The sequence below is a fragment of the Lepisosteus platostomus genome, chromosome 9, assembly GCF_059453375.1.
Source record: "Lepisosteus platostomus isolate fLepPlt1 chromosome 9, fLepPlt1.hap1, whole genome shotgun sequence".
Taxonomy (NCBI): domain Eukaryota; kingdom Metazoa; phylum Chordata; class Actinopteri; order Semionotiformes; family Lepisosteidae; genus Lepisosteus; species Lepisosteus platostomus.
Genome location: NC_142619.1, coordinates 16,557,518 through 16,572,388, shown reverse-complemented (window position 1 = coordinate 16,572,388; position 14,871 = coordinate 16,557,518). Strand labels below are relative to the sequence as shown.

At 36.7% G+C, this 14,871-nt stretch overlaps 1 protein-coding gene across 1 annotated transcript in view; it reads left to right on the top strand.

Annotated features, from left to right (window-relative positions):
* The window catches only part of washc1 (WASH complex subunit 1), a 70,293-nt gene that overhangs the window by 36,690 nt on the left and 18,732 nt on the right, over positions 1-14,871 (top strand). The window contains exons 3-4 of the mRNA XM_088646981.1: positions 3,822-3,933; positions 6,498-6,644. Of these exons, the coding sequence (XP_088503107.1) occupies positions 3,822-3,933; positions 6,498-6,644 (259 nt within the window). The remainder of the gene's footprint in view (positions 1-3,821; positions 3,934-6,497; positions 6,645-14,871) is intronic.

The following is a 14,871-nucleotide window of genomic DNA, read 5'->3' as shown; positions in this document are numbered from 1 at the left end:
CAAAGACATGCTGGACCCTGCAGAGGACTAATATCCCATTCCAGGTATGGCCTTACCTAGTGCCTTATACCCCTGGGACTCCAGGTTGCCATGACCTTTACCAGGAATGCCATGTTGGATTATAGGTATGCGCAATGGGAGATACTATATGACAGAATCTTGTTTTTATCTAGTGTGATGCTGTGAGGGGCATTGTCCTTAAAGGATACAATAATTACAATAATAATGAATACCTTTTCCTGCATGAAGATGACTACGAGAGAATTCCAGCACACAGTGTATTGCTAGAACGGTTATAGCCTCCTGAGACAGAGAGAAGGAAATGCACCACAGTAAGACCTGAGGCTAGAGGAAAAGGATGCCTTGACTAGACCCAAATATGTAAAGAGCAATATAACAACTTGAAGACCTGAAACAAGAGAAAAGAACTGCATATGGCAGAAACCTAAAGATCCATGTGAAAGGCTTAAATTGAGGAAAGGCTGCAGGAGGATGCTGAACAGAATACAAATCCACCAAGGATATATGGGTTGTGAGTCTGTAAAGTCCTTTTTTTTGTTGTTTTTGAACAGAAGGTGTTTTCCCACAAGATAAACAGATCTGTGGCAGATTAGTTGTCCCTGGTATTTAGTAGAAGAACCTTAAGTTAGTTTGTCGTCTTAGTTTTCCTGACTGACAACTGGTGTGTTGTCACCAGTTATTGGTGTCTGTGTCATGTTTGTGTCCTCCAAGACATCACAGTAGTTAGTTAGTAGTTTTTTCATGACATGAGTCCAATAGAATGCATGTGGGTCCTACTTGCCAATGCAGTCAACAAGAGATAGCTGAAACCTGCCAACCTTCAATCAATGTGGCTTTCATACTGAACGTGCTGCTGTTTGATACAGAATAAGCAAATGTACAGTAGATATTGAAAGAATGTAAATAAAAGGCTTTATTAATCTTTTATGGGTTTTTAAACTTGAGAGTTATTTGAAAGTAATTGAGTAACTTACAGAAGATTGTACAACAACCTGGATATTGTCACTTAAATTGCAACTTAAAATACATTTAATGTGACCTTTACCTTTCCTGCTTTAAAGTAATTTCATACAGTAGGTTTAAAACACAGGACAAACGTTTTATTTCTTTACTGACATAAAGGAATATTCTTCCTCTCTTTCCTACCTCTGGTGTTATTGTGGGTTTAAGAAAAAATATTACATACAGCAATGCTGATAGTACTATCTGAGACATTAACATTATCCACTGCCTGATTGAGGCCTGAAAACCACTGTTTAAAAGCATACTTCCTATTTAACTATTTTAAACAGAGCTGTTGTACAGTAGTTTAACATTAAATTCCAGGATATATGAATTATCACAAAGGATATAAAACGGTTCATAGAGGTTTATTGGTTAAGTTTGTTTCTGATCCTTTGAGTAGTGTGTTGTGTCAGTGACATATTTCTTGTGTAATAGTTTCTGAAATCTTGTCCTAGGAGAAAGAACTGCTTAGGTTGTCAGCAGAACATGCTCCTGTGTTTTTCTGGGCTCCAGCTATAGAGCATATTCAATCGTACACGCGTGAAGACTGTGCCACAGAATTCTATATTTAATTATTCCAGAGTAAGGGAGGGATGTTAATATTTTCCTAAATAAATTCCTTCTTAAAGAAATCTTAGGCTTAGTATTTTTGGGGTGTCTAGTCTTATGGGATGAAAGTTAAGTGAAGGATTATTCATAAAGATGACTGGCTGAGTGGCTGTATTCATGCTTCATACTTTGGAGTGAGCTGTCAGGTTTGCCTCCTGGCCTGTTTTGAAGTAGGAGCTTAAAACTGATCAGTTCTCTGCAGGTCTCCTTTGCCTCATTCCAGGCCTGTCTTATGGCAGTTTTTTTGTTTAATTGTTGTCCTCCTTCAGCTTTTTTTCTGTGTGATAGCAACATACAAGGCCTTTTGAGATGAATGGCTCAGTAAATTGTGGCACATTTTGTAAGCGCTGAGCTTTATGTCTTTGATAGTGGCTTTTAAGCTTTTCCTCAAAACCAAGGTTTGCATTTTAAAATATTTCCAAAGAGAAACCTGGATGATTAAAGCACGTTGTCATGAAAGGAAATCAGTCTGAATCAGCAGCAATTTACTATTGTTTTTAAAAAGGAAGGGCTTTGCTTTTTAAGTTATGGTTGCCCTCTGGGAAAGAATGCAGTAGGTGAATAGGGGATATTATTAATGCTTAAAATTTCTTTATTTTGTGATCGTTGATTAACCAAAGTGAAAAGGAAGTGTGTCATATCTTTCTAGTCTTAATAGGTCTTTATTTACTTTTAGTTCAAATAATTTTACCTCAGCAGCTATAAGTTTGACCAATCAGTGGAAGAGAAGAAAGCAGTTCTCATTTTCTTTACTTACTACTATTACTCTCCTAAATAATGGTATAAAACTGTTCTTAACATTCATTCTGTTGGATTGCCATTGCTGAAATACAGTATGGAAATTGTGTATTTGCTGTCTGTGTCATTTATACAAAGGCTGTTTTGCAAAATGGCAGTGATTGTAATGCAGCTCTACAATAAGTGGTCTGCAATCAAACAAACAACTAAACAGTAGCTACCTGTGTACTGGTAAGACAGAAAAGGTATTTAATTTTCCATAATAAGTAGTAAGTAATCTTTGCAGGCTGTGGTGGTGCACTGCTGGTAAAGGAATATGCTGTAATGGTCAGTAAGGTCATTGGGCTGCACTGATAAAAGCTTGAGTTGCAGTGATGTGCAGTTGGTGGGGCTGTGCTGTAAATGTGCTGTGCAGTAACTTCCTGATTGTACTGTAATGACATATAAAACCATTTTATTAGTCTCTCCAAATCTGCCAAGAGTCATAGCTATAGTATATGGATTCTTGTGATTTACAACTTTTACAGCATCATTTACAGCATCTAAATATTTTTAAATGAACTCAGTGGCTTATTCCACATTCCAGTGCCATGGTTTTCTGATTAACAGCTGTCAGGTGACACAACCCAAATATAATTACTTGTTTTTTATTGCACTTAACACTATTCTTGCTTCAATATATAAAGTTATTATAAAATCCACTTTTCTGTATTATTTTTTTACTTTAAACAAAATAAATAAAAGCCAGAGTGCTTGAGATTGAAAATGATAGACACCGAGTCCTAAATGTTTTTTTTTAACATTAACATTACTTTATTAACCCTTTACAATTTCTTGCAGTAGGAATTATCTTTTTGCATACCCCAGCTTGCTCTCCATGACAGACACACAGATAGGGAGAGAGCCTAGGGTCAGAGAGCAGGGTCTGCCATTGTACGGCGCCCCTGGAGCAGTTGGGGTTAAGGGCCTCGCTCAGGAGCCCAACAGAGTAGGATTCCTATGCCGGCTGCAGGATTTTGATCCTTAGCCACAGAGCCACCGCTCTGCCCAAAAAACAATTGAGATGTTTCAGGTCTGATTCACCAAAAGCTGGCTTTCCTCTAGGATGCTGCTTTCACTTATCTTTACGGAAAGAGAAAAAATGCCAATATGAAAAGCCATTGTGACAACCAGTTAAGCGGGTGAATTTTAATCTTCAAAAGAGCCCTTAGGATCAACGTTCTACAGTTTTTGTACATTTAAGAAACTTTCTGTCATGCTTCACACAGAGTTTATCAGAGAGCAGAGCTATGCTTTGAACATGTCCCTTAACTAAGTGCTTTAACCTGTGCTCTCTGTTATAATGTTGTCTTAAGTCTCCCGTGGGTTTCCTGTAAGCCAGAACTTTTGTGCTTTTTTCCTTCACATTTTGATGTCTTGAAAATTGGCATCTCTCACTCCTTTTCCAGGGTTTCCCAAAGTGTGGAGAAGAACCGAACCCAGCTCCAGGCAGTGACAGATCGTATCCACCTAGCCCAGGCCCGTATTGATAAAATTAAGGGCAGCAAGAAGGCCACTAAGGTAACAATGTGATGTGATGTAAGTGTGTTCCTGCACAGGCTTCTCTTAGAAACACAAACTCTGTGGGATTGCTGAAATGAAAGAACTAAACTTTTTTTTTTTGTCAGTGGTCAGAATTCAATAAAACAATTCACCCACCATAGCCTGCCGGAGATAACTTTAAAGCCATTCTTACTTTTACTTTTTATTTTTTACATTAATAGACTGACATATATTTTAATTGAACAGTATGTCTTCAAAACAAGATATTTTGTAACAGATCATTCTGCATACTTTGTAAAAGAATGAAGTAACAGGATATGTTATCATACTTTTGTACCATAAGAAACAAGTCATTTGTAATTAGGAAATAAGTCATTTAATTTAATCTAGCAGTAAAAAATGAACCTCTTAAAAAGTTCAGTTGAATTTACTGTTGTTTTAAAGTGTTTACTCAATGGCAAGCAGTGTTAATTAAACATGAGCTAAATCTAACTTGTTGTACAAAGCAAATTGTACAAAGCAGAATTTTGTAAAACTTCTCTTGTGCACCGTGCATTCAGATTATGTAGTCACGACCTTGGTTTAACATCTTACCTACAGGATCATACCTCTTATGGCACATACAGTGCAGTCTGTAAGTATTTAGACTGACACAATTTTTGTTGTTTTGGCTCTGTACTCCAGCACATTGGATTTGAAATAAAACACTGACTATGAGGTTAAAGTGCAGAATGTCAGCTTTAATCCAAGGGTATTTACATCTACAGTATATTGGGTGATCCATATAGGAATTACAGCCCTTTTTATATATAGCCCCCCCATTCCGTGGGTCCAAAAGTAATTGGACACATTAACATAATCTTAAATACAATTTGGCGAATCCTTTGCAACTGATGACTGCCATAATTCTGCGACCCATAGACATCACCAGACGTTGGGTATCTTCCTTAGATGCTCTGAAAGGCATATAATTCAGCCATTTTCAGTTCCTGCTTGTTTCGGGGCTTTTTGCCTTCAGTCTTGTCTTCAGTAAGTGAAATGCATGCTCAATGGGATTCAGGTCAGGTGATTGACTTGGCCGATCAAAAACATTCCACTTTTTGGACCTGAAAAATTCCTTAGTTGCTTTAGCAGTATGTTTGGGGTCATTGTCCTGCTGCAAAGTGAAGCCCCGTCTAATGAGTGTTTTGAGACATTTGGTTGGATCTGAGCAGATAAGATGCTTCTGTACACTTCAGAATTCATCCTGCTGCTGCCATCTGCAGTCACATCATCAATAAAGACAAGTGAGCCAGTTCCACTGGCAGCCATACATGCCCAAGCCATGACACTACCTCAACCATGTTTCACAGATGAGGTGATGTTCTTTGGATCATGAGCAGTTCCTTTTTTTCTCCACACTTTCCTCTTTCCATCACTCTGGGGCAGGTTAATATTTATCTCATCTGTCCAGAAGGCTTTGTCCCAGAAATCTAGGGGCTTTTTTATGTACTTTTTAGCTAACTGTAACCTGGCCTTTCTGTGGCCTTACTTACCAGTGGTTTGTATCTTGTGGTGAACCCTCTGAGATTATGCTGGTGTATTCTTCTCTTTATGGTAGTCTTTGACACATCTATGCCTACATCCTGCAGAGTGCTCCTGATGTGTTCAACAGTTGAAAAGGGGTTTTTCTTCAAGATTGAAAGTATTCTTCGGTCATCCACTACTGTGGTCTCCTGTGGTCTACCAGGTCGCTTGCTATTGCTAAGCTCACTAGTGCATTCTTGCTTCTTAACAATGTACCAGACAGTTGATTTTGACACACCTAAGGTTTTGGCTATGTCCCTGATTGATTTATCCAGATTTTTCAGCCCCATGATGGCCCGCTTTACTGGCATTGACACTTCTTTGGTCCTCATGTCCTTGGTCCTCACAGCAACAGACTCCAGATGCAAATGCCACATCTAGAATCAACTCTAGACCTTTTGTTAGCTCTATTGTGCTTGAACTAACGATGCAACAACACACAGCTTGCCAAGAAACAACTGAGCAGCCAATTTTCCAATTACTTTTGGTCCCCTAAAATGGGGGGACTATGTATAAAAAGGGAATTAAAGCTGACATTCTGCACTTTAACCTCAGAGTCAGTGTTTTATTTCAAATCCAATGTGCTGGAGTACAGAGCCAAAACAACAAAAATTGTGTCACTGTATAAATACTTACAGACTGCACTGTACAGTATGTGCCGTAAGAGGTATGATCCTGTAGGTAAGATGTTAAACCAAGGTCGTGACTACATAATCTCAGTGCACTATGCATAAGAGTAGAACTTTTACAAAATTCTGCTTTGTACAATGGCTTACATACTGTAAAGGTCCCCTTAATTCAATTGGAGAAGTAATTTCTTACTTCTTCAGTGATCTGCTGACTTAGTAGGGCAGCAGGTGTATAATGGTTATCATGTTCTACCTTGGTAACTGGTGGATTTTGGTCCTATCCGACATATGAAACACTGTGGGATAAAAAGCACTATATTAATACTGACAATTATTAGTGATTGATAAATAAGAAATTAAAATGTTTTTTTTTCCATCTTTTGATAGGTATTTTCTAGTGCCAAGTATCCTGCTCCAGACAAGATGCGAGACTACTGCTCCATCTTTGCAGGAGCCAGTGACCCAGCAGCACAGAAACGCCCTCGTTATAAAGTGCAGGGCAAACACAAACCTCTGGATGATAAAGCACTGCAGGTACACCTGGAAAACAACATTCTTTACTTAATCTTCTTCTCCTGCATGCAGTCTGTGATAGGTAACTTTTTTCCATGATAAAATTTTGGTAACAGTTTCTGTCACTTTGTTAATGAAAATTAATGGAAAAATACAGCTTCAAGTTCAATTTCAAGTTTATTGTCATTATACTCATATACAGGTATATGGTATAACGAAATGCTATTAAGCTAGTTCTCGGATGGTAAAAAGTACAATAAAAACAACAATACAATTGTATAAGAAAAGAAAGACAGAGAACAGGTAATGTGCAAAACAACAACAGGTAACAGGTAATATGCAAAACAACATCAGATGTGCAAAATCATACAGTGCATCAACAGAATTAAATAAAGGATAGAAAATTATGGGGAGTGAGCTTCTTGACATGTGAGGTAGAGGTAGATTTCAGTGTGTGTTTGAGTTTTGGTAAGAGAGAAGGCACTGTGAGGTTCAGATCGCAGGTGAGAGAGGCTGGGAGTTTAATAGTTTGATAGTGCTGGGGTAAAAACTGTCTCATGAGTCTGGTAGTCCGGGCCCGAATGCTCCAGTACTGTTTTCCAGATGGTAGAGGGTCAAACAGCTTAATGTCAAAAGGGAGTACTGTACAAGATTAAGATTTCAAAATGCTAACTGTTTTATCAGTTGACTGTCTGTTAGTCTGGATATATGGAGTTTGGTTTTGGGTACTCTGGGTGCTCCAGTTTACTCCCACAGTTCAAAAACATGCTGATGGGTTAATTGGCTTCTGACAGAACTGACCCTGGCGTGAGTGTGTGCGTGTCTGTGTCTGTTTGTCTATCCTGTGGTGTCCCATCCAGGGTGTATCCAGTCTTGCACCCATAGCTTGCTGGGATAGACTCAGGCTTCCCTGCCTTCCTTAAGTGGATGAAGCAGTTAGAAAATGGATGGATTATTCTGTGTAGGAATCATAGTCTTTCTCTGAGAAGCATCTGAATGGAAAAATATGTACAGGCTAAGGCCTCTATTTAAATGACAAGATTTTTAATGTTTAATGATTTTTTAACGGCACAGTGCTGCTGCACATAATCCCATATCAGAGGTAGAGATCTTGACAAGTTAATCTACAGTGCGAAAGGGGTCTAGTCTTGCCCAGGTGCACAATTCCCTCTTATTTCTGTTGGCATTTGTTTACCTTCAGCTGCTTGTATAGACAGTGGAGTATTGGGGGTAAAACTAATGCTTGTTTCTTCTTATGCTACACAGGATAAAAAGTATTACATGTGCATCCATTTGTACTGATTTTCTTGCAACCAAAAAGCCAAAAGCTGAATATGACCTGTCAGAACAGTTCAGTAGAGGATAGACATTCATTAATCTGTAGCCAAATAATTGCTACTGTGCCTAAAAGCTCCTGTCTTGTAGACAGTCACATGTCTGGCATTCTTCCTAATTATGCCCCCAAGTGTCCCATAGCCATGTTAGCCAGCCCAGCTGTTAGGTTCAAGAAGAGGAAAGAGGCACTCTGCACTCTGTCATATAGTTTGTACCTTATGCAATATGATTATTTAGCAGACAATGTAATGCAAGGGCCACCTTACTAGAGTGCTTAGACTTCAAAAGTCATCAAAGTCAATTCTGGTAGGATGCCTATGGCCTGCGCAGCTGTTACCCCGGACACAATTAATTCTGCAGCCTGGAAGCCATAAAGGAACTCAGGAAGGGTTAAGGCGATCTTTGTTCTATAGTGCCACCTGCTGCTGACTTTGCACACCAGCAGATTGGGATCTCAGAATAGCACAGATGGAGATGATGTATGGATATTGTTTAAGATAGCACCAGTTGATTGAACATCACTGCCATGATAGCCTGTTAATAAAAACTGTAGAAAATTAGTCTCTTGTGTTTTTTGCTTTATTGTAACTACCTGGTACAGCTCAGTTAACATTATATCATTTAAATTTGGAGTGAAATCAAATAAGATTCTAAATATTTGCAGTTCTGGCACAATGTGTATATTAAGCTAAATTCATACGTACAACAGAGCATATGATGTTAGTGTGAAGATCTAGAAAGAGGAATTAAAAGTGTTAATGCGATTATTAAAAAATGTGAAAACAAACTATTCTTGGTGTATGATAAGTCTCGGAAAACTAATCTTACAGTTTTTTCTGTTATTCTTAATATGATATCAGAGCTTTAGCCCTAGGTTTTATCAGTACATTTAAATAACTGAACCACAAATATTAGGCATATCTGTTTTAGCATCAGATACTAGCCATTTAAGTGAGACAGGTAACTAAAATATCAGATTGGGTACTAGTATTTGTGCTGATCTCTGAGGTTTCAATAACATCCATGTTTCTTTGCTGCCTTTGTTATTTTTTTCATTTAATACCTAAGGCATTATTTATAATTCATGTCTTCAGTCAGAAACCTTGTAGAATAAAACATGAAAAATCATCTGGTAAAAACTGCTGAGATATTTATCTTTTGTCAGTGACAGATGTTGTTACATTTGTTGTTGGGCTTTATTTTCTGCAGCACTCTGTTAATAATTAATTAGAACAATTAACTAAAACGATACCACCTATCATTTCCTGTCTATTGAAATAGCCATACTTGGAACAGTTCTGAGGCTGAAAGAAGTCTGTCACAGTTAAAGTTTGTTTCTTTGCCCATCTGATGATCCCACACTTACGTCAGTGCTCCAGGTTAGAATGTGATATATACGGTAGTTATATTTATGGTGTTACAGTACCTTTTGGTATAGTATGCTTCTGCTAAACCATTGAACACGCATGATTTACTATGTATGTAACTTTCAATTTAAAAGCACCATAAGAGTCAGTCAGACCTCTAACCTAGAGTGTCATGTTTCGGCTTGTTTGTATCCTTTCAGCGTGCCAGCTTATACCATTTACAGACTTTTCCTGTAACCCATTCCCACTGAAATCTTTTCCTCCCTCAAAACCTCATTGTAAAAAAAATGTAACCTAATTTTCCTGAGATATCTGCTTTCAGCACACTGCTTTATCTTATGTGTATTAATGACTGTACTGTCTTTATAGGATACAGTATCTTGCAGTTGTTAGTTCTGTTTTTATGGTGAATTACTGGGCTGAGTGTCATGTTTAAGTGGTGCAAACTGAGTATGTTCACTTTTGGAAAAAATATTATAAAATTATTATAAAATAAAAATACAGTCAATGTAAAATTAATACAGTTTTTAAAAGTAACTTCTCTTGACTCTACTTCTGCAGTGGTTGTGGGAGGCAGTAATGGGATTGTGTGGTTATATTAGTATTATGAGATTTTTTTTAAGGGTATTTGCAAATGCAGGAGTTAGTGCCAACTGGGATCCATTCTATTTAGAATATGTCAATGTGCAATTTGTGAAGCTTGGGATTACAAAGATAATTACATTGCTTACTGCTGCTCTAATATTGCTGTAATATGTGCTAATAAATAAATAGCAGTTTACACTCAGAAGTGTAAGCAATTTAGAGCAGTACATTTGTTTTTACCAACTGACTCATTTTATGTCTGTTTTAGCAATTTCTTTTTTGTACATGATTCATGAAAAAATATTTAAGCCCATAATGGCTTCTGTTAATATTAAACAGCAATTAAGAATAATCCTTTCTAGTCATATTACCTAGAGTTATATAAAGATTAAATTATCCTCTTGGAGGTGATATTTTATAAAACTACTCATTATGCAAGCCAGAATTTGGTTGCTAAACAATTATCATTGTGGTTGCCAAAAAAGATTTGAGTGTAAACTCTCTCAATTTTTATAGTCAGTGCACCCGTGATTATGAGTGTTCTCGCTTATCATTAGAACTGTCAAAGTTGGATGGAACTATAAATATTAAACCATCAGAAGCAATAGTTCTCTGCATGGTAACGGTTCGTTACTTTCCCACTTGCTCTGCCTTTTTTGATAGAGTTGGGAAAGTAATAAATTATTTAAAGATCTACTAACATTTTTATGTATCGACTACCAAATTATGTGCTGCTGAAGAAATTGCTAACTTTTGTAAGTACAGCATTGCTCATTTTGTGTTCTATTTTTTTTCTTAATTCCTCTTCACTTCTTCTTGAATGTTTCCAAGAGTGCAAATTTGTTAGATGAGTTCCAAGGGTTACATGGGGTCAAAAAGTGCATGTTAACACACAACTTGTTTAATTCTGAGTGATTCATTTAAAAGTTATCTACAAAAATTCAAGGTAAGCTTAATGCTTAGGATGATGACTGTCCTCACATGAACGAGGCACTTATTGTTAGATTATTCAGGTTACTTCAAAATCGGCTAAACAGATTTTACAGGTAATTGTGTAGTGGTTTGTTATTTTTTATGCAGTGTACATGCAGTTCAATTAAGGTGGATCTGCAGTCCCAGTTTCTCAGACCAGTTATTTAATCTCGGTAACAAAATAAATTAATTTACAGTATCACGAAATTGTACAAATTCCGATTTAAGCGCAAACTCGTGTACTTTGTGAAAGTACTGTATGGTCTCCATTTTGTCTAATTTTGTGACACGCCCCTTCTTGCTCAATACTCACTGTAAGAACTAATGCAATGTGATATAAGAGTGAATTAGTACAGGTTGTGCAGCAAACAATTCACCACAGAAATGTTCCAACATGATTTGCATGCAGAACTAACAAGTAAGCTATATTTGTCGGCAAAACCATCTTGAAGTCGAGCGCAATATTTCTGTTGGATTAAATGATAGGGGTACAATGCGTTACAATGTAATGGATGTTTAAAATGTAATAGGGCCCCTTCACATCACTAGAAGTTTTGTTGCCTCGTTCTGAATCCAGGTGTTGCCCATACCTGGAAATGTATTCTACTTTGTAATGTAAATTCAAGGTTGTATAGATTACTGTGTACAGTACATTTTACATTTTCACTGTGGTTTGAAATGCACTCATCAATGCCAATTCTTTCTAACCCTGAAATATAAAAATAGTGTCACAGTTCCTCCTTAACTGAGAGGGAATATGTATAAACTAAATTGTGATATCCAACTAATATATGCAAAATTCAAAATGCTTTTAAACAGAACACAGGTACACCTAATCACATTGCTTCCAATTACATTTTTTAATTTAGTATAGACTATGTAACTAATCTGCTGTGATGGGCTTCAACCTTCTCTTTGCTAACAGTATTTATTGAAGCTCATAATTCAATTTCATCAAAGTTATTATTTATAGTTTCTCCCAATATTATTGTCTCATTATATTATAGCATCTGCCCAAAATATCCATGGCTAATACTTGTTAACTCCCATACATTAATTATGTCTAACAAAGAAGTCAGTCAGAAGTCCGAGATTGTGTCTTTATGCTAACGTACTACTGGATAATATTAAAGGATTATATGTTCACTATAGTTTGAATGTCAGTAGGATGCTTGTTTTAAGGAAATTTTAATGTTAGACCCTTAGTTGCTTTAAAGCAGTTTTTTGAGTGTTCCATTCCTATTTGTGCTTAGCACCGTTGCTAAGCAGCAGAAGTTTTTATTTCTTCCATCTCCTACAGAGCACAAGGAAAAGTGTTTTCAGGAGACCAAAGGTTAATTAATAGGAGTTAATTGAATTTTTGTCCTCTTATACGTGTGTTTCATAGTAATTTTCTTTTTATTAACTGCCATCTGCTTTTGATAAAAGCTGAGCAGACGCCATGCTCTGGTCGGCTCTCTTTGATGGTTAATCTTGAAACAGAATTTTTAATCCCTGAAGACTAGTTACATATGTTCATGTAGTATCCCATACAGTTCATTTGTTTGAAAGCCTGTGATTCATTGGAAAAGTGGAAGAGAAGATGGACTTTTCACATGCTCATGCAAATATTTAGGCTGATCCAAGGAAAAAGACAGGGATTCGTACCTACAATTTCACTTCAGTGACCTACAAATCACTTCACCAGATAAGATTTCTTCCCTTAACATCATAATGAAAAACTTATATTAAAAAACAAAACTGCTTCTAATTTATTTGATTTTTAAGAGTTCATTCCAGATCGTTTCAGGTATACGTTATTGAATCTAAATTGTTGGGTTCACATTTCAGAGTTAAATATGTTTTCTGAACTCTCAGACCTCTGTTACAAATTGTTACTGTACCTCCTGCACCATCTACCTCCTGAGAGCTTTCTTTTATTTTTGTTATTTAGTAACAAAAATTATTAATTTGATTTGCATGGAGATTACTCTAAAGAAAGAGTATGAAAGCTCTCAGCTGCATATGCTGAGCAGTGGTTTCCAGAACTTTATCAGTGTATCTCTGCCTGTCTTTGTCATTATTTTTCACTCCAATCATATCATCTCATGTCATTTCAGCAGGTTTAGTCTTGTGGCTGGTGAGACTAGTGCAAATAACCCACATTTTTATACTGTTTTGACAGTCCTTCACTTTTTTTTACTTCTCAGATATCCTTTTCCCTTGAAACTGAAAGTTTAAAGTTGTGTTTCAATCAAACTTTATATTTTTAGTACCACTTCTTGACAATTTCATTTTTTTTCTTGTCTGATATGAAGGCTTTAAACCACAACATTCCTTCATACCTACTATGTGCTGTTTGTTTAATGTGGATGTTTCAGGTAGACTTTCTGTCAATTCTGGCTACAAAATGTTGTGTTTTGGATCTTTTAATAGCCACATTTTGAACTTATTTTCCTCAGGGATCTATATAAGGACCACTGCTCCTCTTAATTTATACAAAGGATCTGAAATCAAGTATATTTTTAACAACAAACTAGTTACGTTTACAGAGAGTACCACACTAGGAAGAATAGCAAACACTGTAGATGTGGCAAATGATATCCAAAAATATTGACATATAATTCAAGACTTTGCAAACACCCGACAGATAAAGACAAGTGCCAGGTTTTACATGCAGGTGATAAAAAAACAAAAAAAACAAAATGTGAAACACTGAGTTAGAAGTAGGAACTTATTAAATGGTTTTATGTTGACATATCATTTAAATCTAGACAGTGTGGGGAAGCAAAAAGGTTATACACAATACTATTTATACAGTTAAACACAGAATTTAAAAAGGGTGATTTTATAAAAAATCATAACACACTGGTTAGGCCTTATTTAGAATGTTGCATACAATTCTGGTCAACATTTTATGAAAAAGAATACTGGAGTCAGTCCAGAGAAGAGCAACCAGATATATTATGGGGTTTAAGGGAATGTACACTGCCAAGCTGAAGGAACTTAAACTTTCCAGTGTTGATCAGAGAAAACTATAAGGGAACCTGATACAAGTATTCAGAATCCTCAAAAGCATTGATAAAGTCAACCAAGCAGATTTCTTCAGAATGAATAGTGAAACATGAACCACACGAGGGCACAAGTACAGAACACGCTAAATGTGCATGTAAAACCAAGAACAGGAGGCATTTTTTTACCCGAAAGGTAAAGCCATGTTAAGGCTTGGGCTTTCAAGAAAGTTGAAGGTTTCTTTCAAGAAAAAGGCTTTATGGGGTCTTTGGGGTTGATGAGCCTCTTGTTTGTAACCTTTCTTATTTTTGAATAGTTACTATTATTTTCTGCTGATTTTGATCTACTGTACATTCTTCAATATAAACACAAACTTGTCCATCAAGTCAAAACTTTGTACATCAAACTTGTCCAGAACACTTTTCTGTGTTAACTCACCATTAACAACTCCTAACAATTTTTCAAGCCTCTTTAAGTGACACAGCAGCTGGTTGTCTAGAACCTACTGGCTTTTCTCATTTCCCAGGACATTTAGACATTTATTTTGTCTCAGTTGTCTCAGAAGCTGTCTTCAGAAAAGGAAAATAATGCCTGAAATGATCAAGAGCCTCTTGTGATGTGTTGTTCGAAAGGAGCATCCAAGAAGTGTTTTTCTCAGTGCTTTTATTAAGGAACATCCTTAAAAAAGGTCCTATTCCCCTTAGTCATATCAATTTTGCATGAATGGAGGTTGATGGAAAGGCATGTAAGAGAAAAAAGCCCTGATAAAAAATGAATGGAAAACAAATGCTAAGCTGCTGAGCTTGCAGCTGATGCCAAAGTGCTGGCGTGTGTTAATTCAGCCTTTGGATTGCCTTGACGGAGATCGAAGCTGACAGCAGGTCTTACGCAAAGGGAGGTTATGTACTTTCTAAAGGGGTGCTGCTGTTTCTAACATCCGTCTGAATCAGGGATTATACATTTTTGAGTTTAAAACAAAAATGCAACACGAAGCTCAA